Below are 26,685 nucleotides of genomic sequence, written 5' to 3' on the forward strand. Positions count from 1 at the left end.
TGCCTCTTCTGGATATTTTATATAAATTGAATTGTATAATATGTGATCTTTTGTGTCTGGCTTCTTTCACTTAAAATGTTTGGAGGCTTATCCATACTGTAACTTGTATCAGTGCTTCATTCCTTTTTAGGGCTGAATACTATTTCATTTGTTTATCCATTCATCACTTGGGTCATTTCCACCTTTGACTTCTGTGAATAGAGTTCCTCTGAACACCTGTGCACAGGTTTTTGTTTGTTTGAACACTTACTTTCAAAGGTAACTTTTTGACAAGTGGGTCTGACTTCAGATCCGTGTTCACACCTACCTCCAGGGACATCTAGTTGGTGCCAAGTGCTGCCCTGGGGCAGGGGCGCCAAGGACAAAGAAATCCCACTCCTGTCCTCCAGCACTGGACAGTCGAGAAGGAGAGACAGACACATAAGTGGGGCACAGAGAGGGAGCCATACACTCTGCTTGGGGAGAGGGGAAGTACATGTGAGGATGTGAGATCTACGCGGGGGCAAGGACATTGTGGGCAGTAGGGACACAGTGTGTGAGAAGGCAAGGTCAGGAGCCAGCAGGGAGGAGATGAACAGCAGCCAGAGATGGGCCTGTCCCGTGGGCTGTGCTAATGGTCTGGATTTGACTCTATATAGACTGAGAGGTGCTTTTGAAAACAGAAGCTGGGGAATGTCATGATCAGATCTGATTGCGAGAAAAGTTATAGGGCTACTGATCAAGAAAGAACACGTGTCCTCACTTTACAGCTGCACATACCACTCGTCATACGATGATAGATAGAATTGCCTTTTTAAAATTTTAAGACATTGGACTTCCCTGGTAGGCCAGTGGCTAAGAATCTGCCTCCAGTGCAAGAGGCATGGGTTCAGTCCCTGGTCCGGGAGGATCCCACATGCCGTGGAGCAACTAAGCCCTTGTGCTACAACTGCTGAGCCTATGCACTGCAGCAAGAGAAGCCACTGCAATGAGAAGCACGTGCGCCACAATAGAGAGTAGCCCTTGCTCACCACAGCTAGAGAAAGCCCTCGCACAGCAATGAAGACCCAGCACAGCCGAAAATAAGTAAAAATTAAAAAAAAAACTTTAAGACAGAAGCATGCTGACATAAAACATAAGCATCCGTGTAGACAGAGATAGGAGAGCTGCAAGCAGCCACAGTGAGGGGCGTGGGAGCTGGGCTGCAGTTCTGGTAACATGCAGAGAAATCAGGAGGTCACCTGATGGAACTAGAGTCACCTCACACTTGGAAGGGACGCGAGCCGGGCTCCCTGCTGAGAGAAAGGGCTGGATAAAACTCCCAGCCCTTATAGGAAGCCAAGGTTCTGACTGACTCCTTGGGCTCTGGCTCGGGTGAAATCCATTTTCTAGAGAAGCAGAAGGGTGCAGAGAGCCCCTCACCCAAGCCCAGGGCCACGTCACCCATCAGCTGAGTGCCTGCGTCTACCCCATCCCTTGTATAACCCAGAGACAGAGCCCTGAGTCGTCCGTGATAGAGAGGATCCTAACGGGGGGTCTTGGGGAAGCACCTGCAAACTGCCTGATAGGGTGGGAAGGAGAGAAAAACAGCTTCCCTACATAAAGCGAGAGCCTCCAACATGCTTCGAAACAGTTCCAGAGGTAGGAAATAGGAGGCAGAGAAGCAGTATGTAAAAAGATGAAGGGACTTCCCTAGCAGTCCAGTGGTTAAGACTCCATGCTTCCACTGCAAGGCCACAGGTTCAGTCTCTGGTCAGGGAACTAGGATCTTGTATCACGGGCCAAAAAGTTTAGAAAATTAGTAATAATAATTAATAAAAAGATGAAGAGTTAAAACTACTATGTGTGAAATAAACTACAAGGATATATTGTACAGCACAGGGAATACAGCTAATATAGCCAGTATTTTATGATAACGTTAAATGAAGTATAATCTATAAAAATTCTAAAGGACTATGTTGCACACCTGAAACTAGTATGTGATAAATCAACTACACCTCAATTTAAAAGAAAAAAGATCTTGACTGAGAATTTTCCAGAATGAAACCCTTGAATCCTCAGGTTGAAAACATTATTGAGTATATTTAAAACATCAAAATAAATGCAAAACCTGGCCTATCATGGTGGCATTTCCAAAAATCAAGAGAAACCTGCAAAGCAGCCTACGGAAAGGCAGGGCATTTGTAAAGATGGTTCTCCTGCCAGCAGACTTATCAGCAACAAAAGATGCTTGGAGACAGAAGTGTCTTCAAAGCACCAAGGGGGAAGACTGCACTAAGAAGTTCACATGTTGTTTGTTATTATTCAACAGGGAGGGTAAAAGGTGTGGAGTTTCAGATAGCAAAACTTGAGAGTCAGAGGTCCGCAGACTCTTGCTGAAAGGACTACAGAAGCCTCACAGGGAGAAACAGAAATGAATCCAGAAGGATTGAGAGGGCTGCAGGAAACAAGCGTGAGCTAAGAAAGCAGATACATCTGTTAGGTCCAAGTATTCATGGCCCCGGGGCCAAACAGCAGTTATCTCCCTGGGAAGAAGGGTTTTGTGTGGGTGCATCTGGAAAAGGGGAAATAGTTCATCAGGGTGTAAATTAGACCATATTTCATTCAGTTTCAAAACACCATCATTTGAAAGATATGTCCTTATTGTAAGAAAGAATACATTTCCAACATGGAGTGTCCAGTAAGAGACTCCACACAAAGCCTGGACACCTTCAGTTTAACAGAAAGCAAAACATGGACCCACCATGCAGAAAGGGCAGCCAGTACCTGTCTTGACCTTGGCATTGGGTAGACCAATGGGGAAAAGCCTCACTAGGGAACTTGAACCACACGCTGGTACTCCTGTGGATTTCCACTGTGACCCCAAAACCTCAATTGGGAAGGCTAGTGGGACGTGACCTGGGTATGGTAGAGTCCTCAGATGACATAGAAGCAAATACAACTTCCCTGTGGAAGAACTCATCTCGGTCCAAGCCCACAGCGATTCTAAGTGCATCCAGATTCCAGGCGGGAAGCTGGATGGGAGAGGGGTGGGGCATGGTGGTGAAAGTGAAGCAGACGGGCCTGGAGTGAGGCAGGTCAGAGGAGACTGACAGGTGGTGCCAGAGACAGAGAAGGGGAACTGGCTTTGGGCGCGAGCAATGACTGATGGGCACCTGTTGGACCTGGGGCTCCAGTAAGACCACTGGTAAGCAGCTGATGAAAACTGAGGACAAAAATGGTTCGTAGGAGCCAGGGCCAAGTGGCAGCAGAGAGAACAATAGGCCTGGGTGGACAGGAGAAGGAGGGGCTGCTGCAGGGAACTGAGGCAGGAGAGAAAGCACAGGGCCATGGAGACCAAGGATCAGCTGCAGCCGCAGCCTCCCAGCAGGACTAGGGCCACCCTGCCGTCCACTTGATGATGGTGACTCTGAAAAGGTGTTGGGCTCCCCTGAAGGAAGGTTCCAGAGGCTCCTTGCAGCCACTCTGCCATCTGAGAGCATGGTCCCCACCAAGTGAAGGTGACTCACCAGAGGACATCACATCACATAAAGAGAATTAGTAGATGTTTCTACCAAATATCAGGGTTCCAAGACCCAAGATCACTTGACCTTCACCTTGGCACCTCTAGAGAACACTAAATCATTACAACTACAAGCGGGGGTTTCCATTTCCAGGTGCCATGGAAATGCTTTGTTTTAGGCTGACCTGCTACCATGGACTTCCTTCAAAATCTAGAGTAGGGACTTCCCTGACGGTCCCCACTGCAGGGAGCCTGGGTTCAATCCCTGGTTGAGGAACTAAGATCCCACATGCCATGTAGCATGGACCAAAAACATGAAAGAAAGAAACAACAACAACAAAAACTAGTGTAAATAGAGAGTTTCAGAGGGGATGAGAAGGCATGCCATTTTTTCTTGATTAACTTAACACATTTCTTGTTTCACTTAACACTACCATTAGGGGTACATTTCTCTTATTTAAAATGACTTTTAATGTTAAAAAGAGTATCATTCAGCTGGTAACATGATATTTTAAACATATATAAAATAAATCAACCTGGTTTGTAAGGAGCTGAAATCTTCCCAGTGTATAAGAACAGTGAGGGCCTCAGGGAAGTTGCCCCAAGCAGGCAGTGCCAGTCCCCACGATACTGGGTTCCCTTGAACCACAAGGCCAGTGGGAACATTCTGCTTCTGGTGTACAAATGTATGTGGTCAGAGAGTCAACCAGTCATGCCCACTGCTGCCTCAGTATTTACATCAACTGATTCCCTAACTCACTCATTCACTAATCAGACACTTGGCACCAGCCTGGGCACTGGGAAGGCAGGGTTTTCACAGCTGTAGCCGACAGGCGGGAGACGCCCCTTGCATGTGTCACCACCCTCCCTGGTCTGTGCAGGTATAGCCTTTTCAGCACTGTGGATGGACATCACCAGGAAACACAGCTCGTGTACTGGGTGGGCAGCATACATTCCAAATAAGTGTTTTAAACCAACCCCACATGCTGCTCTGGAATGTGGCAGACATATATTTGTTAGAAACGCTGCTGTAGCAGCGTGACCTGCTCGAAGTCCCCCATCTCCCAGAGCCTGGCCACTGCAGGAGGGTGGGGGACCTTTGCTAAATTTGGTTCCTTGAGTGGCACAGAGCCCCAGCTCCACAAGTTGGGTGGCTTAAAGGCAAGCAGCAGGTGGCTGCAGCCACCGACACCCCCAAGGGGCCAGAGAGTGGCCAGTGGATCAGACCCATCCGCTCCTTTGGAGATCAATGGCCACAGGGACTTACCTAGAACTCCTCACTATCAGCTCTGGCACTGACAGTAAAGAGGTTTGGGGGAGTAAAAAATAAAAATAGGGAGTATGAACTGAAATTATGAGACCAAGCAGGCGTAATCTAACTTCACAACCTGTTGTGAGCACCTGCTTGCTGCAGGCTCTTTAGGTATACAGGGACGATCAAAAGACAGTCCCTGTCCAAGGAGGTGTACAACATAGAGTGGTTCTCAATTTATGGAGGGTCCTCAAATCACCAAGCACAAGGCCTGCATCAGACCTACCAAGTCAGGATCTCAGATGGGGAGGGAAGAGAGGGCTTGTCAATTTTTAAAAAGCCATTGTATTAGTTTCCTATCACTAGAAACTATTACAGACCCGCACAAATTAGCGCAAACTTGGTAGACTCAAACAACACAAACACATTGTCTTAGCGCTCTGGACATCAGAAGGCCACAATGAGTCTTAAGAACCTAAAATCTAGGTGCTGGCAGGGCTGGTTCCTTCTTAAAGCAGCTGTTCCTTGCCTGTTCCAGCTTCTGTTTGTGCTAAGTTATTTCAGTCATGTCTGACTCCTTGTGACTCTATGGACTGCAGCCCGCCAGGCTCCTCTGTCCATGGGATTCTCCAGGCAAGAATACTGGAGTGGGTTGCCGTGCCCTCCTCCAGGGGATCTTCCCAACTTAGGGATCGAACCCACGTCTCCTGCATTGGCAGGCAGATTCTCTACCACTGCACACATACTACCTGGGAAGCCCCATACCTTTGATTAGGAGGCCAGAAGGCAGACCATGTGAACATCTGTGGCATGCTGTCACATCTGTTTTCACTGTTTACCCGAAACTTGTGCTAACTGTCAAAAGCAATTCTGACACGGCTCTTCCTCTCCTAAGGAGGACACAGGAGATTCAGCCTAACCCCCGGCTTAAGGGGAAGACATAAGAAATAACCTGCAGCATTTCTCTCTCATGTCCCAGCTGCCGTCAGCCAGTCGAGCGGACTTGCAGCCAAATTTGTCATCCATTGTCACATCCCTCAGTGGGGCTCTGACAAATGTGAAGAACAGCTTGAAGAGACCATCAAAAATTGCCTCTCGGCAGCAGAGGACAAGAAGCTGAAGTCGGTGGCATTCCCGCCCTTCCCCAGCGGCAGGTAAGATGTTCTCTTCTGGGCGGGCGGCAGGGATGCTGGGTCAGTTCATCCAGCCTTTTCCCTGGGAACCAGCTGCGCCCCCACTTGGTCACATCCAGCTTGGCCATCCCAGAGGACATAACCAAGGACTCCCAGCGGCAGCCAAGCACTTTGACCAGGCGACAGAGTGAGAATCCCAGCTTCCATCGTTCGAAACAGAGAAAGGTAGCTTCCAGGAGGAACAGGAGGCAGAGTTCATTTTTGAGAGCCAGGTTCAAAGTCCACATGCCCACCAGCTGTGCCTTGTCTAGAACACAGAAGGGGAAACACCAGGCTCGAAGGCGCTTGCTTCTCAAAGCATGGTCCACCGACCAGCAGCACGGAGCCCAGAGTTAGGATGCAGGTCTCAGAATCCCTGCAGCAGAGGCTGGAGAAGTGAAAGGTCCTCAGCAAAGGTTTGCTTTCAGGGGTTGGAGAAATGATTGCTCTCTCTGCCACAGACCCCAACTGGGCGCGGGAGCAATATTTCAGGCAAATAATGAGGCTGTCTGTCCTCACATGTAGCATGGCCTCTCCCTTTACACTCACAGCCAGAGGGAGTTATTGCTTTAATTTTGAACACCCTCTCGAGAGAGAGTCCTCCATAGCGAAGATATGATTTATAGTCTGAAGATGTTACGGCTGAGTCACACCGGAAGGCGGAGAGGGAAGGAATGAGGCTTAGCTTCCTGCCACAATTCTATCCCAACCCAAGTGGGCAGTGCTGGGTCTCCATAGCCTGGCCTGGAGATGCTGTGAATGGAATTCTCTGCATACAACTGCGACCACTCGCCAGGAGGTCCTGGGCTGGGACATGACAGCTGACCAAGAAGAATTCTTATCAGGCCAGCCCATCCCAGACCCACCCAAGGGGGCCAGGGTGTCACCACGATGGTTGGGTCCCTGGCAGAGAGCTCTCCTGTGGCATCCTGGGGCTTGGGGCCCTGCCCAGAATCATCACTGCTGAAATTACATTGGCACATCCACATGGGTTAGTGAGAGGAAGGTGAAATGCATGAGACAGGAATTAATGAAGACGTCCCTCTTTTGAGCATACATTTGTGCCCTTTAATAAATAATCCGTTTAGCATGGAACCCAGTTTTGAGGGAGCTGATTAAAACTATACAGGCTTTCTGCAAGATCAGGTCTTTTAAATACTGAGTTGGTATTTTTTAAAGCTAAGCCAAACTTGAGTCAGGCCACATAGATTCAAACACTGGGCTCCTCACCATCCAGCCCTAAAACCATGGTGCCTCTCTGAGCCAGTGTGGCACCTGTAAAGTGGGGACAATGACCTTTGCCTGTCTCCTTCCCAGGCTGTCCCTCTTCTGGGGTCAAAAGAGATTGTGTGTGGACCCCCCTGCACACAGTAAGACCTTGAGTGACAGGAACAAGGGCCTGGTGCCAAGATAAGAAGCAATCACATTGCCACCACCCCGGGCTGAGGGCAGAGTTCCTTCATGGGCCCCAGGACCAAAGTGACATTGGCTCCTCTTTCCTTTCGGCACAGAAACTGCTTCCCCAAACAGACAGCAGCCCAGGTGACCCTCAAAGCCATCTCGGCCCACTTTGATGACTCGAGTGCATCCTCGCTGAAGAACGTCTACTTCCTCCTCTTCGACAGCGAGAGCATCGGCATCTACGTACAGGAGATGGCCAAGCTTGATGCCAAGTAGCTGCCCTGCGCCCACAGGCGGCCACCATACTCACCAACGGGAATCAGGAGGATCAGAGTCACAGGAGCGGGGTTTTATCTTTAAAAGGAGAAAGGAAGGTTGACGGCAGGGGAGCGGAGGGCAGCGGAGAGGGAAGCGGGTAGCAGGAGCTGCAGGAGCAGGCCCTGCCCACGGGAAGAGCCCTCTGCATTTCTGTTATTTTATATTCTTGTTAAAAAAGAGCCTCAGTCCGTAATTAACCAGGTCTCCACCAGGGTTTTCTTTCTATGTGTTTTCTTCCTGTTGTTTTAGAACTTTTGGAAAAAAAAACACAGACTTTGTTTAGATTTATAGCATTGACTTTTACACACACACACACAATCCTTTCAAAATTCTTAAAATCTTCTGTTTCTCCTTTTTTTTTGCAAGGGAAGAGGGCGGAAAAAAAAGTGACTTGGGCTTTGTTGGCTGTCTGTATTCAGTGATGGGAGAGAAGAAAATTAGAAAGGCATCTCACTGGTGCTTTTTTCTGTTTTAGTGCCCCCACCTTTAACCCTATAATATCTGTAACTACTCTTAAAAAGATTTTGCTTCAGGCTTTTTTTTGTTTTGTTTTGTTTTTTTTTAAAGAAAATGAAAGGAAAAAAAAATAAAAGATCCAGTGTCTTTCTTACAATATATTCTTTTATTGCAACTTTGTCCTCAGTTTGGAGAACTGTGTCCCCATGGATGGACACTTCTAGAATGTTATAAATAGAACAAGGCCTGTCACTACAGGACAGAGGCTTCCACCACGGCAGGCCCCGGGGCAGACTGCACGCAATGGCTTGTGTTTCTCAGGCAGCAGGTCCCGCTTGCAGGAAGGGAGCCTGGTTGGTTGTGGTCCGCAGGAATGGAGGCCTGGGTGAAGCCTCCGTGGGGTGGCCATCCTTTGGGAGAGAGGCACAGTCTCTCTTAAGCATGGGCAGCGGCATGGAACAGACTTGGGCCACAGCCCAGACAGGATAGACCACAAGACCCCAGTGAGGCTGGTATCCTGAGAATTCTGGCCAAGTACCCAGAGGTTACCATTAAAAGTAGGCAGGGAGAGACAGGGTGGGCCAGGGCGGGACCTGAATTTATTCAGATGAACTCATCAGCCACTCCTGCCTTAGGCTTGTGGTCCCAAATAGGCTTGTCCTGATTAGAAGTCCTCTCTCTAATAGAGGAGTCAACTTTTTATTTTTTATACCTTAACATCATTGTTGGCAGGCATTATTGCCACAAGGCTGAGCCTCCAGATAAGTGACATTGGGACTGGTCAGGAAATCAGAGGAACAAAACCACAGGGTTCCCACAAGGTACTCCTGCCCCAGCATCAGCTGGAGATTTGTCACAAATTTGCCCATGACGCTAGCCTGGAAGCATGCAGGGGTTCCCCTGCTGAACCCCAATCTATTCCCTGAATGTTAGCCAGATTGCAACCCATGAAAATGGTCACGTTAGCTTGGCTGCCTTTCCTTAAACACCCCCAGCAGCTGGTAGAACGGACTAACCAGGAGGGAAATTTCATCTAATGCTTCTTAAATATAACCTATGGTATATAATCAGGATCTAAAAATAGAAATAATGTTTCATGAAGAATAAAGATGGAATGGACTAACAGTTTAAAAATCAGGCTTCTATTAATCTGAGTGTTGCAGGATGTACAGGCCTCCCCACCCCCCATGTGATGGGAGAGGTTGGGATGCAGGCCATCCCTCCATCCCAGCCCTCTTTCCTTAGCTGGTCTTGAGCAGGCCCTCTTTCCTGCCCTTACAGATAGGGAGATGCTTCCTGCCACCAGGAGAGGGAGCTCTCTCCCCTACTCAGTGCTCTGAAAGCCACATACCGTGGGTGTGTGTGCACGTGTGCATACACACACACACACACACACACACACACACACACACACACACACACATCCAAGAGGAGGCTGGGGTAGAGAAGGCAGGCTATGCCCTTCAGGAACAAGTGAACCCTTCAGCCAGCATGAGTGCAAGAACACCTTTCCAAACCCAGAAAGAGTTCCTTAGGGGTGTCTTTTTTAACATTAATATCCCTCTCCCTCTCCCTCTCCCTCTCCCAGTTTTTGGTTTTCTATAAATTGTGTTTCTGGTCAGTACTTTACTGACATCTTACTCCAGGAAAAGAGCTTTTGCCCTTAGGCATTTGTCAAGTGGGTACCATCTGTCAGGAAATCTGATGCCCAGGCAGCGGTGGTACCTCTCTCTCGCCCAGATTCCCCATCAGGGTGGAGACTGTTTCATGGTTTTCCAGCTCGTGGAGACCAACAGGTCCCGGCTCTTGGCCAGCCGAACCATAAGCCGCCCCACGTAGAAGCCGCTGATCTGGCCCACGCCGTCATTTCTCCCCATGGCCAGGAGGAACGTCAGTGAACCTGTGGAGCAGAAACACGCACGCAGTCTAGAATCCTGCTCACTGTTCACGGGCCTGCAACTCCCTGGGCACAAACTCTTCCCGGGGCCTTCAGTGTCGGGGCGGGGAAATGCATATGGCTTTCAGGAAGTTGGCCAAGTCCCCAGCATATCTTCCTAGAGCTCTGGGTTGGGGTTGGGGGTGTGGGGGCGGGTTTCTATGCCTAACTTTGAGAGTGTGTTCTAGCGTTCAGGCATCCTAAAGTCCACAAAAGCTTCTCCACATCTAACCCAAACTCTCTTAAGACTGTGCCGCATGTGGGGTTCCTGACCTGGCTTGTAGGTTTTGAGGGGCCTCTGTTTCATGGAGTTGACAATATTGGCCACGGCGACGTTGGCGTGGAGGCTGGCATGATAGGCCATCTTGGGCTCCCTCACGTCGGCGCAGTCTCCAATGGCATAGATGTGGCTGTAACCTTCCACCTGGAGGTACTCGTTTACTCTCAGAGCGCCGTTGCTGGCTAGCCGATCACCTGCCAGGAAGAACCAGCCTGAAACCAAGATCCTGAGCTGCCGTGGCCATCTGAACCACAGTAAGGCCTGGCCATGGTGCTGGTCCGGCCACCCTCTAAAGACACATCCTCAAGAGCAAGTCTCCTTCCTGGTTTATTTCTGCCTGACCTCCCCACCTCAGAACGCTTCGTGCAAAGGTGAGGTTACAATTCTAGGGTGGAAACTGGTCAGAAATATTGGAAAGGGTCACTTCTTACAAAGCACTTGAGTCTTTATAAGTTACCACCAGCAACAAGAATTCACTTATGATGATTAAGTGACAACCTAGGCAAGTCTTGGATTTCCTTCTGAATGAGGATCAGATTTTTTTTAAATAAATGCAAGGCTTTAATAAATGATAAAATTTTCTTTATAAGGGACTTAAACAATTTATCTTTGGAAATATAACATTAGGACCATTAGGTGTTAAGTCCTGGGATCTCTGTACATTTTAAGTCCTCAATCCCACCCCCAAACAGCCAGGACAGGTTTCTTTCTGGGATTGGATCATTCTTTTCCGCTAGACACACAACAGGCGCTTCTTATCTAGAAAGGTACTGGGGAGCATATGATGGGGACCTGGGGACACGCCCACAGTGGGGCCTGAGAAGGAACCACTGAGTCTCCAGCTCACAGGTGGAGCCATGGGTCCAGCTCCCTCATCTCCATTTTAGTTCAGTAGGTCAATGCTGAGCTTTAAGAACAAGAGGTTTCATTATTGCCCCCATTCTTCAAGATTGTTCCAAGCTCAAGTGGTCAAATGTCTGGGTCAGGATTTTGGGAGAGCGGCACCTATGGACAGAGAAAGGCCTGACCCTGGAATTGCCCCTGCATCTGCAGAGAAAAGTAAGTACCCAACTCTTTGGGACCCTATGGACTACAGCCCACCAGGCTCCTCTGTCCATGAGATTTTCCAGGCAAGGATACTGGAGTGGGCCACCATTTCCTTCTCCAGGAGATCTTCCCAACCCAGGGATCAAACCCGGGTCTCCTGCACTGCAGGCAGATTCTTTACTGACTGAGCTACAAGGGAAGCCCAGAGAAAAGTAGAAAAAAGCAGAGAAAAGTAACAGAAAGCAAATCTTTCTCTCTGAAACCTGTTTCCATCTCTCACCACTAGGGGCGCGGGATCCGATTTTGGAAGAGTCTGGTCACTGGGCACCTTGAGCCAAGTCACCATCAAAACAGAAGAGGGAAGCACAGCAGGAGTGGACCCAAACTTGAAGTTTGATGTCACCATTCAGAAGACACCAAATGAGCCGTTGAGATAGGGTTGGGGTGGGGGGCAGAAAGCCGATTCCTGGGGCAGAGTCCTGCAGGACCTTCCCCAGGGGCTGGAGAGAGAAGAGGCAACCTGCGGAGGGGCCCTCCGCTCAGCCTCCCACTTACCAAACGCGCTGCAGTAGGCTGCACTGTTGATCTTGATACCGTTGCAGACAATCACCAGGTTGGCATCTACCTCTGTGCCTTTGTCCGTCTGCACCTTGATGCACTCGCGATGCTCGTTGACAGGCAGTGCCTCCAGGTTGCTCACTCGCTCGCCTGTCAGGGGAGGCTCGTTGACCAGGAGGCTGGCAGAGGGCAGGTGTGTCTCCAAGGCCAAGGCCCAAGCCAGGGCTGGCCTAACAGCTGGACACAGTGCGCTCTGCAGCCCTGAGAAGCACCAGCGGGACATCTGGTCCCAAGGGACCCAAGGGGAGGCAGGTTCCAAGAAGCAACTTGGGGGAGTGAGGTTGAGTTTCCCAAGAGGTTCTGCGAAAAGTTATTTGAGGAAAACACCTCCCTGAATGTGTGCTCCACTAGCCCAGCCAGGCAGGACGGGCCCTCCAGGTTTATCCCCGTCAGGGACAAGGGAAGCCGAGGGGTCCACTGCCCTTGCTGCCTGGAGGAGGGCTGTACAGCCACTTCCATGAAGCCCAGGAGCCGGGAGGGCTCTCACGGAGCAGACACCTCACCCTCCCAGCAAAAGGTGAGAGGGTCGGGCAGTGAACTGGGGGGGTCACACCCCCAGAACAAGAGCCCCACCCTAATATGCTGGGTAGATCTCTTCCCTCCTGCTCTAGACAAAAGCCACACTCCACCACCCTTGAAAACTGAAAGTGTTAGTCGCTTAGTCCTGTCTGACTCTGCGACCCCATGGACTGTAGCCCGCCAGACTTCCTCTGTCCATAGAATTCTCCAGGCAAGAATACTGGAGTGGGTTGCTGTTCCCTTCTCCAGGGGATCTTCCTGACCCAAGGATCCAACCTGGGTCTAGATTCTTTACCATCTGAGTCACAGGGAAGTCCCACCACCCTCAAAATACAAACCAAAAACACCTCTTCTCTCCACCAAAGAGATATCATTGCTATGTTGTTGCTAAGTCACTTCAGTCGTGTCCGACTCTGTGTGACCCCATAGACGGCAGCCCACCAGGCTCCCCCGACCCTGGGATTCTCCAGGCAAGAACACTGGAGTGGGTTGCCATTTCCTTCTCCAATGCATGAAAGTGAAAAGTGAAAGGGAAGTCGCTCAGTCGTGTCCGACTCTTAGCGACCCCATGGACTGCAGCCTACCAGGCTCCTCCGTCCATGGGATTTTTCAGGCAAGAGTACTGGAGTGGGGGGCCATCGCCTTCTCCGAATTCAGGTCAAATCTTTTACGTGATTTTTAAACCATTCAACAAATGGGTCCCACCTGTACTCCATCCAAAGCAACAGCCAGGACTGTGCTGCCTCCACGACACAGAAGTCTGTCAGGACCGGGGCCTTGGCCCTGCCCAGACACACCTCCAGCAGGACAAGGGGCTAAATGGGCACTGAACAGAGAGCCTGGGCTGAGCGCGGCCACCCTCACTCGGACTGTGGGAAGAGACCAAACCTCTGCTGGGGAGAGGGGCCGGGCAGGAGGGGCCTTGCACATACTCAGCAGCAGCTGCACGCCTTTCCGGAGCAGGATCTCCTTCACTTCCTGCCGGACACAGGGCAGGAGCTCTGTGTCTGCGAGGGCCATCTTGGAGTGAATGAGAGTGACCTGAGGGCAAAGAACCACAGGGCAAAGAAAAAACACTGAGTCTCCCCCTCACACAAAGAGGCCTGAAAACATAGCGGTGCTTCTCCCCCACCTCCTCCCAACTTCCAGTCTACAGGTGAGGAATCTGAGGCCCCAGAGAAGTAAGTGGCCCACTGGCAGACCAGTTATAAGACAGTAAGGAATCCGCCTGCTATGCAGGAGACCCGGGTTCGATCTCTGGGTCAGGAAGGTCCCCTGGAGAAGGGAATGGCTACCTAGTCCAGTATTCTTGCCTGGAGAATCCCATGGACAGAAGAGCTTGGTGGGCCACATTCCATGGGGTCGCACAGAGTTGGACACAACTGAACGACTAACACTTTCACTTTCAGACCAGTTAATGGTGAGCTGGGCTGGAACCCATATCTCCCAGACTAGAATTCTTTCAGATGTGCCAATGCTTCTTGACACATACCTCACCGAGCACCATGTGGAAAATGATTTTCAAGCATCCTTGGGCACCTACACAGTCTCTATGTAAGCCATCAACACTCTGTAAATCAGGCTGACATTTACACTAAAGCTGGTTCTAAAACTGGTGCTTCCAGGCATGTCTATTTGCTGCCTGGGTCAGTGCAGTGACGTGGAAGGCGGCCTGTAGAGATGTTCAGAGCAGACTGCCTGGGTTGAAATCCCATCTCAGATATCCACTCAGACACCTCCCAAAGACTTCATATGGTGGACAGTCCCACTCAGAGGAATTCTGTAATGATGAAATGACAAAGTAGAAAGCACATAACTCAGCACACGTACGTGTATACTCAAGTCATGTCTCTTTGGGTCCCTATGGACTGTAGCCCACCAGGCTCCTCTGTCCATGGGATTTCCCAAACAAGAATACTGGAGCAGGTTGTCATTTCTGCCTCAAAAGGATCTTCCTGACCCAAGGATTGAACCCGCATCTCCTGCATTGGCAGGTGGGTTCTTTACTGCTGAGCCACCTGGGAAGCCCCAACTCAGCACATACTGACTCCTTAATAAAGGGTAACTACTATTACTCTTACCTGTCTACTAATTATAAACATACAAGAATTATACTGAGTTATTTACTACTTCAGACCAGTCTCTACCCCATAAATCAAAATTAATCAACTTCTACATCAGTCACTCATAATAATTTCCAATAAATCATCAAAGAATAGGCATATAATTAAATTAGCCTATATTGATCTTACTTTTCAAAACCAACCTGCCTTTCTCTAGGGAAAAAGAACCAGCCACAGGCTCCATGTGGCTCCCAGAAGCTGATCTGGCATCAGCTACAGGCAAGCTCTCGCCTCATGGATCCATAATTGCTGAGCATCACTCAGCCCCAGGCTGAGCCTTTACAGCCTGCTGCCTTTCTCTCCAAGATGCCAGAAAGATGCCTCTATCCCTCCACAAACGGGAGCAGGGCCATGCTCTCGTGGGCAGAAAACAGTGCTGGCCAGTCCTTCCCCAGCAGGGGCTGGGAGGGGTGCACTGCAGGGTCCCCCTATCTGTCCAGGGAGAAGACTACTGTCTCTTATCCAGAAAAAGTGTGTTAGTGTTAGTCACTCAATCATGTCTCACTCTTTTGCAACCCTATGGACTATAGCCTGCCAGTCTCCTCTGTCCATGGGATTCTCCAGGCAAGAATACTGGAGTGGGTTGCCGTTTCCTCCTCCAGGGGATCTTCCTGACCCAGGGATCAAACCCAGGTCTGCTGCATTGCATTGCAGGCAGATTCTTTACCGTCTGAGCCACCAGGGAAACGCATCTCGTACCCAGACAAGACACTAATGAGGGAATCTGTGACCAAGCCGGTTGTCAGCCAAAAGAGGTAATCAAAGTTTCTATCACAAGGAGAAATTGCTGCAGGGCACATGGGAGTTTGTAATGTTTCCCCCCTGGGCTTGATCCTCTGGGTTGGCCTAGAGGGCAGAACCCGTCACTGAACGTTAGGGCACACCCTAGCTCTCCAGGAAGAATTCCCAGCAGAATGGGACTTTAGGGGGGCCCCTGTACAGACAGCAAGAGATGGGAAACACCTGCTCCCACTTTATATTAATGGGACTCCCTTCCCAGGCCCTGAGCAAATTCTGATGTTCATTAGACAAAAAAGAAGCCCACTTTTGGGAGTTCAAACCCAAGGTCACTGGCCTACCTCTTTCTCAGGGTATTCCGTTTTAATCTCTGCTGCCATCTCCACTCCTGCAGAGCCTCCTCCCACCACCACAATGGACTGTGAGCGCTGGACCTGGAGAAGCAGGAGATGGAAGCACACCCTCAAGTCCACCCCACCTCTTGGTCCAGACTAGGAAGCGGGTTCCTTGACCAAGGAAGCATAGAGAACCCTTTCCAAGTTCAGGGTCCAAATAAGCTTCCTGGGGGTCAGGCTCTTGCTGGGTGTCTCCCTGCATTTCTTACTAAGCTCTCACTGCCTGCCCACCTTTCAGATGAGCAGATCTGCCTGAGTTCATAGGCTAGGTTCTTAACTTCAAGTCTAACATCTGCTCATGACTATGTGAGAAGTTCCCCAGGCCTCTCAGTGGCTTTGCAGAGAAGGAAAGGCCTGATCTCAGTCACACGGCTGCATGACCTTCTCTAGATCCCCATGCCTCATCTATTCAGTGGGGACAGACCCATTCCACCCACCTCTCAGGATCCCCATGAGAACCAAGAGCATGGATCCAAGCCTGCTCTGTAAAACATATGCCCTGTACAAACAGGGGCCAATAGCTACATGAGCAGGTCTAGATGCCCATGTCCAAACTTCAAGACAGGTCCAAAGGTCTTCCCCCAGGAGCCTCTTTCTGGTAACTCTGCATCTCTACAGTGCCCCTGCAGCCCCAGACACCTCCTGGGGGCTCCCTGCTGCCGCCCCAGGTGTCCCACAGCTGTTTCACTCTCCAGGGCCCCTCCCCCAGCTCTGTCCTCAATCCCCGCCCCTGGCAGTGGGCAGCTCACCTGCGTCACCATGTCCTCATAGGCCTGAATGGCCATCTGCTGGCTGGAAACCTGGTTAAACTTGCCCGGGAAGAGCCCAGTGCTGCCCGTGGCCAGGATGAGATGTGAAAAGGGTAGGGCCTGGGAGGAGCAAGGAAAAAAAAAAAGGTGAGGGTAGAGCGTGGCTTCTGCATCCAACCCCAGGCTCCACCAGGCAAAAAACTATTTCTGGGGAATAAGTAGGATTCTAGCTTCCAATGTGGAGTTAGTCTAGAATCTCCCTACTACTACATTTATTCTAGAAGAAACTTCCCCCATCCTGGCCAAAAGAAGAAAAAAAAAGGCGGGGGAAGGAAATCCCTTGGGCTGGCCAAAAAGTTCATTCATTCGGGTCTTTCCATAAGATGTTACAGATTAAAATTGACAAAGGCAGAGCTGCTCTGATGGGAGGGAGACGGAAGGGTCTGTATCCTACTCAGCCCATCACTCCCCCATGGAGGCCTGAGATGCCCTCAGGGACCCAAAGCCACAGGATAAGGAGGTTTTCTATCATCATGCCAAGCAGAGGTTCTATAGTCTTAAACCTGATTCAAGGAGGACTAATTCACAAGAAACCACACACTCATTAAAGACAGGAATTGGAGCCCCTTTGTCCAACCCCCACTTAGCTTTGACTAGAGCAGAGGGCCAGGCTGGAGGGGACCCTCCAGTGGGTGGGCAGGTGGCGGCTCACTGACAGATTTCTGGTCCCTTGGGGATCCACCAGGCACTGAACTTATGCCATGCTGAGGGGCACAAACTCCAGGAGGAAAACCTCTGCACCCCTCCCCCACCGGGTGATGTGGGATCGTAGCACCTACCCTTTGATTCCAGACAGCAATGGGGCCTCTGGGCTGGGCGAAAAAAACTGCCTGGGTCCACATGTTGGTGGAGTCTTTCCAGCTGTGGGGTCTTGGGCAAGGCTCTTAAGGTTGGGGTGCACCTCCCTCCCAGGGTCACATTGGGCATTAAAGGAGAATACATGAGGCTTCAGACAGTGCCTGGCATACAGGGAGGGCTCCAAAAATGTCTGCACCACTCTCCTGTGGCCGCTGGGGTCTGGCCTCGGCTCAGGAGGCATCTGCTATCTTCCAGGCACAGGGCAGGGATGAGGGTGCCTCGTCCCTGAGGAGACCAGCCCAGGTATCCTCCCACCAGCAACCGCATCCCAGGGGCCTCCTGAAGTCAGCTGAGAATGGTCAGCCCCTGCTGGACTCACCTGGCCATCCTCCAGCAGCACCGTCTGATTCTTCAGGTCTATCTCGACCACCAGGCCCTGTCTGAAGTTTTCCTTGAAGGTCACCGAGTAGGAAATGAATGTCTTTTTGGCAAACCCTGGGGAATGGATAGAAAGGAGGTTGCAGTATAAAGCTGCCCACAGGAGGCCAGAATAACTCAGAACCCGTCCTGAGCCGCATGCCAACAGTGACACCAGTGGTTAAACGACCCCTGGGTGGCCACTACACCCTAAAGCACCCAGTCTGAGCCCCAGGCCCTCAAGGAAACTCACACTCTGACCTCTGGGGCCTTCGTGTGGTAGCTGCTTAAGGGCAGGGACTTCACATTCCCCAGAGCTTGTCAATGGTGGAATTTAGGCACCTTGCCGTAAAGGGAGAAAACCACCCTCTGACCCACAGTGGTGAATAGGCCACTGTCACAAAGAATGCCCCAGAGAGGGGCCCCTTACCACTCTCCACGGAGGCCCGGAGGGCTGCCACGTTGTGGTGGAAGGAGTCCTTCATGTCCACCAGCACAAACGGGATGTTCAGTGCCTGCAGCTGGCTGGCGGCAGCGATGCCACCAAAGCCCCCGCCCACAATCACAACATGCACGGCTCCCGCGTCCATCGAGACCTGGGACCCCATCTCGGACTGGGCACTACTGGGATAGGAGGAAAGACCACATCAGATTCAGGGGGGCTCAAGGTTGAGAAGGCAGAGGTGGGCCCACAGCAAAAAAGGCCTCAAATGCCAAGACTTGATCTTCTGAAAGCATGCAATCACCTTTCAATGAGACTCCAGTTTTTGTAAAATTTGAATTAAATTCCAAAGGAACAGGGGGTATCCTAATTCCATCTCATCCCCCTAGCCCCCCAGTTCCCTTCTCCAAGGCATCTACTGTTACCAAGTTTATATGAATCCTTCCAGAAATATTCTGTGCACCTGCAACCATGATTATTATTTTTTTTTGCACACATGAAACAACTATTTTGCACTTATTTTCACTCATTAATATATTCATTCAGTCAATAATATCAATTAATGAACCTCTTGCTCTTTGATGTGTTCTGTGCTGTGGATGCCGTAGTCAGAGACAGACAGAAAGATAAGGCTTAGCCCTTGTAAAGGGAGGATTTCAAACTCAAAGGGCTGGTGGATGATGTGGGAAGCTGGGTGTGCACAGTACCAAGGAACAGTGGGTATGCCTCTGGGGAACTGGTGATCAGAGGCCACATTAAAGGAACAAACAGAATTCTTTAAGGAGCGCAGTAAGCAGACAGTGGCCAGGTTCCACCCAGCTCACAGGTCACCAGCTTCAGCCCCAGGTCTAAGGAGATCAGTTAACCAGTAAGACAACCAGCCTATAAAATAGGCTGCAGTGTGAGGCTATGACAGTGGGGTCAGGAGGAGGGGGCTGCCGGAACAGAGGAGGTGCAAAGGGACTGCTGGGTGACATCCCCCAGGAAAGAGGGGGCAGAAGGGAAGCTCTGCTGAGAGACGAAACAGTGCTGGTTAAGGACCAAGAAGGAAGTCTGCGGGTGAGAAAGAGGCTGGAGAAGCGCTGATCATGAGGGCTTCAGGGAGAGCGGCAGGTGATGCCCAGGAAAGGGGACCTGCAATCAAAGAGAGCATGTGCAAGGAAAGAGGGCCAGGTCTGCAGGCCAAGTGCGGCCCAGGCTCACACACACGCATGAGCACAGCAAGGAGGAGTGGAGAGGAACCAGACAGACAGCAAGCTGCCAAAAAGCGATGCAGAAGCGTGTTCCGGCCCACCTTGTACCCTCAGGCAGCACTGCAGGCAGCTGGAAGGCCACCACTCTGCCCTGCATCATCTGTGTGGTCTGGGGCACAACACCTCCCCTCTCTGGGCCTTCATTTACCCTCTGTAATGGGAGGGCCAGCCCGCAATGTCCTTGAACAGTAGCTTTCCAAGACACGGTGGTCCCCAGATCTTCTCACACTTATGGGGGCAGCTTATGGTTGGACCTCCAGGCACTGTTGCCATTGGTATTCAAATACACACTAATTTCTCTTCTGGGGAAGTAAAAACCTGGGTGAGGGAGGGCAGATCTGGCATAGGACATTGGAGGGAATTTTTAACTTTGCCTTTCATTGACTAAATGGTCCCCAATGTGTTGAAACTTATGCATTCTACCATTCTTTTTAATTATGACTTTTTTTAATTGGAGGAGAAATATCAATAGCCTCAGACATGCAGATGACACCAACCTTATGGCAGAAAGCAAAGAACCAAAGAGCCTCTTGATGAAAGTGAAAGAGGAGAATGAAAAAGTTGGCTTAAAGCTCAACATTCAGAAAACTAAGATCATGGCATCTGGTCCCATCACTTCATGGCAAATAGATGGGGAACACAGTGGCTGACTTTAATTTTAGGGGCTCCAAAATCACAGCAGATGGTGATTGCAGCCATGAAATTAAAAGATGCTTACTCCTTGGAAGGAAAGTTATGACCAACCTAGACAGCATATTAAAAAGCAGAGACATTACTTTACCAACAAAGGTCCATCTAGTCAAGGCTATGGTTTTTCCAGTGGTCATGTATGGATGTGAGAGTTGGACTATAAAGAAAGCTGAGTACTGAAGAATTGATGCTTTTGAACTGTGGTGTTGGAGAAGACTCTTGAGAGTCTCTGGGACTGTATGGAGATCCAACCAGTCCATCCTAAAGGAGATCAGTCCTGGGTGTTCATTGGAAGGACTGATGTTGACGCTGAAACTCCAATACTTTGGCCACCTGATGCAAAGAGCTGACTCATTTGAAAAGACCCTGATGCTGGGAAAGATTGAGGGCAGGAGGAGAAGGGGATGATGGAGGATGAGATGGTTGGATGGCATCACTGACTCAATGGACATGAGTTTGGGTAAACTGCGGGAGTTGGTTTTGGACAGGGAGGCCTGGCATGTTGCGGTTCATAGGATCGCAAAGAGTTGGACACGACTGAGTGACTGAACTGAACTGAATTGCTTTACAATATTTTATTGGCCTCTGCCATATGTCCACATAAATCAGTTTTACAAATGAGAAACTGGCAGGGCTGGGACCAAAACAAGCCCCCCAGCAGGTATTATCACCTTCACAGTCCCAGGCCTTCAGAAAGGTTGTCTAGATATAGCCCAAGGAGTGTTCATCAGGCTGAATCTGTCAACTGGGCCAGGACCCAAGAGGACCCCAGGGACCAGCCAGGGACAGAAGCAGACACCAGGAGCTGAACACCAGGAGAAGGGGGCCTGGGAATGTGGCAGGTGGTCAGGCAGGCTATGGAAGGGGTACATTTCACCTGCCCCCTTCAACATGGGCCCCCTCTGTGCCAGCCTGCCCTTGGGGCCAGCAGCCAGTGAGGAAGTCAGAGAACCACCCAGAGAGCTCTGCTTCCAAAGCCAGGGGGTCATAGGACTAAGAGAGGTTACCAGCTTGTTGGGGAGAGGGGTCCACCATGGGCCATCCAGGGAAGCTTGAGGTGGAGCCTTGAAAAACAGCTGAAGCCAGGGGCCTTCATCACAGAGAAAATAGCTTAGGCCAAGAAATCCAGTGGCAGGAAGGGAGAGGGTGTGAAGGGTTCAAGGAGCAGGTTTGGGCAGCCAGGAAAGCAGGTGACAGGGCCCAGCACACACAGAGGACTGTCATGTCAGGCCAGTGTCTGGGCCTACAGGCTGCCCTGAGGTCCTCACAGGGAAGAAAGCCCCGTGAGCCCAGCACAGGCTGGACAGGCAGTGAGTTAGTCAAACGAGTTGAACTCCTGCTCCCTCAGCGCCCCCGGGATCATTAACTGGATCCCCGGAGGGCAAACCCTGGCCTCACCCAACTAGGCACAGCCCTCAATAAATGTAAACTGATTCTCTAGATGTCCAGGTCCAGAGTGTGGGGCCTGAGCACACACCCAGGCCCAGGAAGGGCTGCCATAGCCGGGTTGGGGAGGGGAGGCATTTCTGAGCCACAAGCTGCCTGAGGCCCCTCTCCTGGAATCCGCCCTTCTCTCTCCTCCACTGACCCCTGACACACCCACTTGCGGACAGGGGGCCTGGCAGCACTCCAGCCCCATTCCACCCTTTTCCTCGGCAGCCTCCCTCGCCCAACACTCTTGGACACCCTCCTTTCCCTTGGCTCATCCAATGCCAATTCTCATCTGGGCCCAAGGACAACTGGACTCCCCTCTGATCAGCCATGACCTACTTTTCCAGACACCTAAACCCTTGGCTTAAGCCACGGATCTGCACTCCCAGGCACACAGCCTGTAGGCGCTCAGAAAGCAAGTGTGCAATTGGTGATGTTGAACTGTAGGTTCTAATGTAGTAGCAGTGCTGGGCAAACAGCTTCAACCAATGGGCAACTCCATCAATCAATGGAAACCTCCACCAATGGGAGATTATAGGCTACGCTATTATACACCCGTACGATGGAATATTCTGGAGGCAATTTTACAGTGGAAGATTTTTTACGCGAAAAGTTTGTTCATGATTCATTTGCACCCACAGATTATACAAGACCAAGAGAGAACCATAACATAAACTATGGTCTCTGGGTGATTATGTCAATGTAGGTTCATCAAATGTGACAAATGAAGCACTCTGGTGAGTGATGTCAATAATGGAAGAGGCTATGCATGTGTCGGACAGAGGGCCTATTGAAAATTTCTATGCCTTCCACTCAGTTTTTCTGTGAACCTATGACTACTCTAAAAACATCATAAAGTCTTAAAAAAAAAGCTTGTCCATGAAAAAGTTGGACAATAGAACAGCACATAGAGCCTGATCTCATTTGTGCACCACCAAGCACAGGGACCTAACTACACCTACACACATACACGGAACGATGACAACAGCAGGCATCACTGAGCTTTCAACAACATCTGTGCATTCAGTAGCAGGGGTCCCTCTTCATTTTGGCAAGAACTTCAGGAACTTGCCCAAGATTAATCCTCAGCAATTTGACCACATCTGCACTCTAAACCTAAATGTTAACAGTGCTTGCCAGATGAAGTTTTTACTTTCTTCTTTGAGCTTTTCCCCTCTTTTTTGGTATTGTTTGAATATTTTTAAGCGAGTATGCCACTTTACAGAAATAATAAAGTTTTAAAGACAGAGCAGGCCTCCTACCACCTAATTTTCTAAATTGAGATATTTGGGGGATTTCTCTGGCAGTCCCTGGACTCTGCACTTTCACTGCCGAGGGCCCAGATTCAATCCCTGGTCAGGGAACCAAGATTAAGTAAGCCATGCGGTGCAGTGAAATGTTTTTCATATATTATGAAATTCACTATCTTAGAGTGTACAACCCAGCGGATTCTAGTACATTCGTAAAGTTGTACAACTGTCACCACAATCTAATACCAGAACATGTTCATCACTACTCTCCCTAAAAAAGACTCCATATCCATTAGCATTCGTTTCTCATTCCTTCTTTCCTCCAACCCCTGTAATCATTAATCTTTCTGTCGCTAAAGATGTGCCTATTCCATACCTTTTGCTTCTGGTTTCTTTTGCCTAGCATGGTATTTTCAATATTCATCCAAGCTGTAACTTGTATCAGTATTTCATATTTTTTTTTAATGGCTGAGTAATATTCTATCGTATGGAGATAGCACACTATGTTTATCCTTTGGTCCACTGATGGACATCTGGGTTGTTTCCCCCTTTTGGCTAAAGTGAATGATGCTGCTATGAATGTATAACTCTGCATGAACAAAAAAATTCTGTTGAGTATATACCTGTGAGTGGAATTGCTGGGTCCCATGGTAACTCTAGACTTCACTTTTTGAGGAACTGCAAACCCACCATCTGATTTTACTGATCATGAAGCCAAGAGAATGAGCACAGAGGATCTTAACGGAATCTTCCCAGATGCAGAAATGTCAGCATAAAAGAAGGTCCAAGAGAACAGATGCTCCCTGTCCAGCAGCTCCTAAGAAATGCTGTCTTTGCCCCTTCCCCAACACGCACACAGTGTGGTTTATACTCAGATTTTCTCAGTAAATCCTGTTTCCTCTGCCAAGGACACTCAGCCTGATCCCAACGGGACTCTTCTCCAATAAAACAAAGGGCTTTTAGGAATCAACTGAAAAACAAGGAAGTTACATTTTGGCCAAAGCTGTGAAGAGGTCACACCTCAGAAGACACACAGCGGGAACCATGTGGGCTCTGATCAAAGGGTGGATATCACCCCAGAATTGTTTCATAGAGATTACAAATAAAACCCACCGCTTTCGAAAGCTCACTGGTTATGCCCAAAGTAGATTCCACAGCCATTTCCAGAGTGGCTGACCTGGATGAGAGGGCCTAGTGTGCATGTGTGCGTGCGTGCTAAGTTGCTTCAGTCATGTCTGACTCTTTGCGACTCCATTGACTGTAGCCTGCCAAGCTCCTCTGTCCAGGGAGTTCTCCAGGCAATAATACTGGAGTGGGTTGCCATTTCCTTCTCCAGGGGATCTTCCTGACCCAGGGATCGAACCTGCGTCTCCTGCATTGCAGGTGGATTCTTTACCACTGAGCCACTGGGGAAGATCTGAAAGGGCCTAGAGAGTGACTCAAAACACCATAAACCTACCCCTCCCCACGGGAGAAGGCAAAGGGGTGAATGGCCTCCCTTGCTGGACACCAGGGCCCAGGCTGAGAGTGGGCACTCCACAGTCAGCAGCCATGCAGAACAAAACCCCAAAAGACAAGTTTCCAAAAGGGACTCAAAGTCTGAAGAAGGGGTTGTCGTTTCGTGTCCCAGGAGAGGGCATTTTTTGGACAGACAGGTTCCTTCATGTGTCATATAGCCTCTGGTGCCAAAACCCAGGGCACACAACTTGTACAGTCTCCTGGGAGCCAGTCACTTTGTGGTTCCCTTAACATCCCCACAGTCTGTGCCTGGACCCTGGCTTCCTCATTTCACCACCAGACACAGAGATCAGGCTGGCCCTGGAGCATACCTGCTCTGCCCAGCTCCTCACTTACCTGCTGGATAGTCCTGAGCAAAGGCCCATCCAGCTGGGCCTCATCTACCCCTCTGAAATGGACCCTCCAAATGCAAGGTTACTGACTATTCCTTGGAGGCCTCTGAGAGCTTGGGGGCACTTACAACCCAAGGAGGCCTCCTTGATGTTTTAACACCTTTACATATTTTGAACACAAAGTGCAGAGCTGGGACACGTCGAAGCCCCTTCCCAAACTATGTCTGAACCTCTGCCCTGTGCCTGCCCTGCTGTGGGACCATCAACTCCCAAGCGCCTTGCCCCTCCCAATCTCATGGTACAATCAAGGGGCAGAGAGAGTGTAACCAGAGGGGAAAGACAAGGTATATTTAATGGGTGCTTTGAAAGAAAAATACCAGACATCAGGCACCAAAAGCAACTCCCACTGGATCAGGAGTTGCTGGACCCCGCCGGCCCATCCGAGTTACTTGAGTCACCTTTGGCCTTAGTTTCCGGGAAAGCTGGAGCTCCGTGGAGAAACGGACCTCCCAGTGCACCCTGGAGCCTGTGAGCACTGGGTAACCCCCGCATTTTCCTCCTGACCCTGAGGCTTTGCTCCTGCCTTGTGACACCGGCTTCAGTCCGCCCACGGCGGCTTCCACCCTCGGCGGCTTCCACCCTCGGAGCCCTCCCGGGATGGGCGTGGGGGGAGGGTGTCTGTCTTACTTGGGAAGACTTAGCACGGATCTCCAGGGTGCAGGGTGAACGGGATGACAGGCAAGTTTGCTCCATCCTCGCTGGAGCAAACTTCCCCCTTGACTTTTGGGGGACCTGGGGGGCGGCAGGCCTGAACCCCGCTTCCCATACAGATCGCCCTCTCCTCCCGAGGCCACATCGGGCGCCCCGGCCCCCGACGCTGTTCCGGGCATCTTGGAGCCCAGCAGGTGCGGGGGTCCCGGAGAGCCCGCCCGGCGCGCCCCTCACCTGCCGGAAGCCTCTTGCCGCTCCCGCTCCCGCCAGCAGCTCCCGTTGTCGCCGCCCGGCCCGAGGCCCCGCCCGGGCCGGCGTGACTCGGCGCGTCCGCCCTCCAGCCTGGGCTGTGCCCCCGGCGGCCCCCCGGGGAACTGCAGCCGCCCAGAAGTCAACCGCCCCAACCGTGTGCCCTTGACCCCTGCGGCCGAGGCCGCCCGCGCTGCGCCGGCCCGGCTCCCCTGCCGGACCCCCTACCAGTCGTCGTTCCTTGGAGCTCGGGCTCCGACGCAGGCTATGGGACCTCGGCGGCGCGGATCACCAGCCTTCTGCCCTGGCTTAGGTAACAAGCTGAGCACCTAATCCATGTCTGGTATTGTGCTAGGTGCGCGGGGTGGGGACGAGGGGTTGTAAAATGTAGAACAGGACAGGTGTGGTTTCTGCTTTCCTCGAGGTTGATAGTCTGGGGAAAGATACTAAGCTGCAAAAAATAAAAAATTATATATATATACATATATATATGTGTGTGTGTATATATATATATATATATATATATATATATCACTAATTGCAGTAAGAAAGACTGGGGGCAAAAGAAGGGTGCCAAGGCCTCTCTCCAAGGATAAGTTAGCCCTGGGCAGAGAGGAGCCAAGTGTACTCTGGGTGTGCAAAGACCGAGGCAGGATGAAGAACTGACAATGGGGGCATTGCAGGGGAGCTTGGGGACAGAGCAGCCCAGCGTGGCAGGATGGCACAAGCCTCCAGGCCCTGGTGAAGACTGTACAGGGCAATGGGGAGCCACTGCTGGGTTTGTTTGTTGGGTTTTTTTTTGGTGGGGGGGGGGGGGGCAGGGATTGGTTTGGTTTTGGTTTTGGTTTATTTTTGGTCACAGCATGAGGGATGTTAGTTCCCTAACCAGGGATCAAACCCATGCCCCTGCAGTGGAAGCGTGGAGTCCTAACCACTGACCACCAGGGAAGTCCCACTGCTGGGTTTTAAGCAGAAGAGTGAGGTCTGAGTTATGTTGGAAGGTGAAAAGATGGGGGAATGAAAGGCTGCCTGAAACTGGGGGAACTAGG

At 50.6% G+C, this 26,685-nt stretch overlaps 2 protein-coding genes across 6 annotated transcripts in view; one reads left to right on the forward strand and one right to left on the reverse strand.

Annotated features, from left to right (window-relative positions):
• MACROH2A2 (macroH2A.2 histone) overlaps window positions 1–8,239 on the forward strand; it is a 52,993-nt gene extending 44,754 nt beyond the window's left edge. For both annotated transcript variants that reach the window (XM_070782288.1, XM_019954061.2), the window contains 2 exons: window positions 5,713–5,887; window positions 7,417–8,239. In XM_070782288.1, the coding sequence (XP_070638389.1) occupies window positions 5,713–5,887; window positions 7,417–7,582 (341 nt within the window). In that variant the 3' untranslated portion in view covers window positions 7,583–8,239. The remainder of the gene's footprint in view (window positions 1–5,712; window positions 5,888–7,416) is intronic.
• AIFM2 (AIF family member 2) lies at window positions 6,960–25,732 on the reverse strand. 4 transcript variants are annotated; one of them, XM_070782285.1, is made up of 10 exons: window positions 23,450–24,356; window positions 18,191–18,384; window positions 17,723–17,838; window positions 16,486–16,605; window positions 15,683–15,775; window positions 13,413–13,521; window positions 11,899–12,051; window positions 10,290–10,490; window positions 9,806–9,980; window positions 6,960–7,875 (listed from the first exon to the last, which is right to left on the reverse strand). In XM_070782285.1, the coding sequence occupies exons 1-9, from the start codon at window positions 23,473–23,475 to the stop codon at window positions 9,829–9,831; spliced, it is 1,164 nt and encodes a 387-aa protein (XP_070638386.1). In that variant the 5' UTR covers window positions 23,476–24,356; the 3' UTR covers window positions 6,960–7,875; window positions 9,806–9,828. The 4 variants fall into 4 exon arrangements, with proteins under 4 accessions (XP_070638386.1, XP_070638388.1, XP_019809618.2 ...); XM_070782287.1 differs by lacking the exons at window positions 6,960–7,875; window positions 23,450–24,356 and adding exons at window positions 8,228–8,490; window positions 25,622–25,732 and having other exon boundaries at window positions 18,191–18,381; XM_019954059.2 differs by lacking the exons at window positions 6,960–7,875; window positions 23,450–24,356 and adding exons at window positions 8,228–8,490; window positions 25,622–25,729.
• Between the last annotated feature and the right edge of the window lie 953 nt (window positions 25,733–26,685).

The sequence above is a fragment of the Bos indicus genome, chromosome 28 (genome assembly GCF_029378745.1).
Source record: "Bos indicus isolate NIAB-ARS_2022 breed Sahiwal x Tharparkar chromosome 28, NIAB-ARS_B.indTharparkar_mat_pri_1.0, whole genome shotgun sequence".
In the NCBI taxonomy this organism is placed as follows: Eukaryota; Metazoa; Chordata; class Mammalia; order Artiodactyla; family Bovidae; genus Bos; species Bos indicus.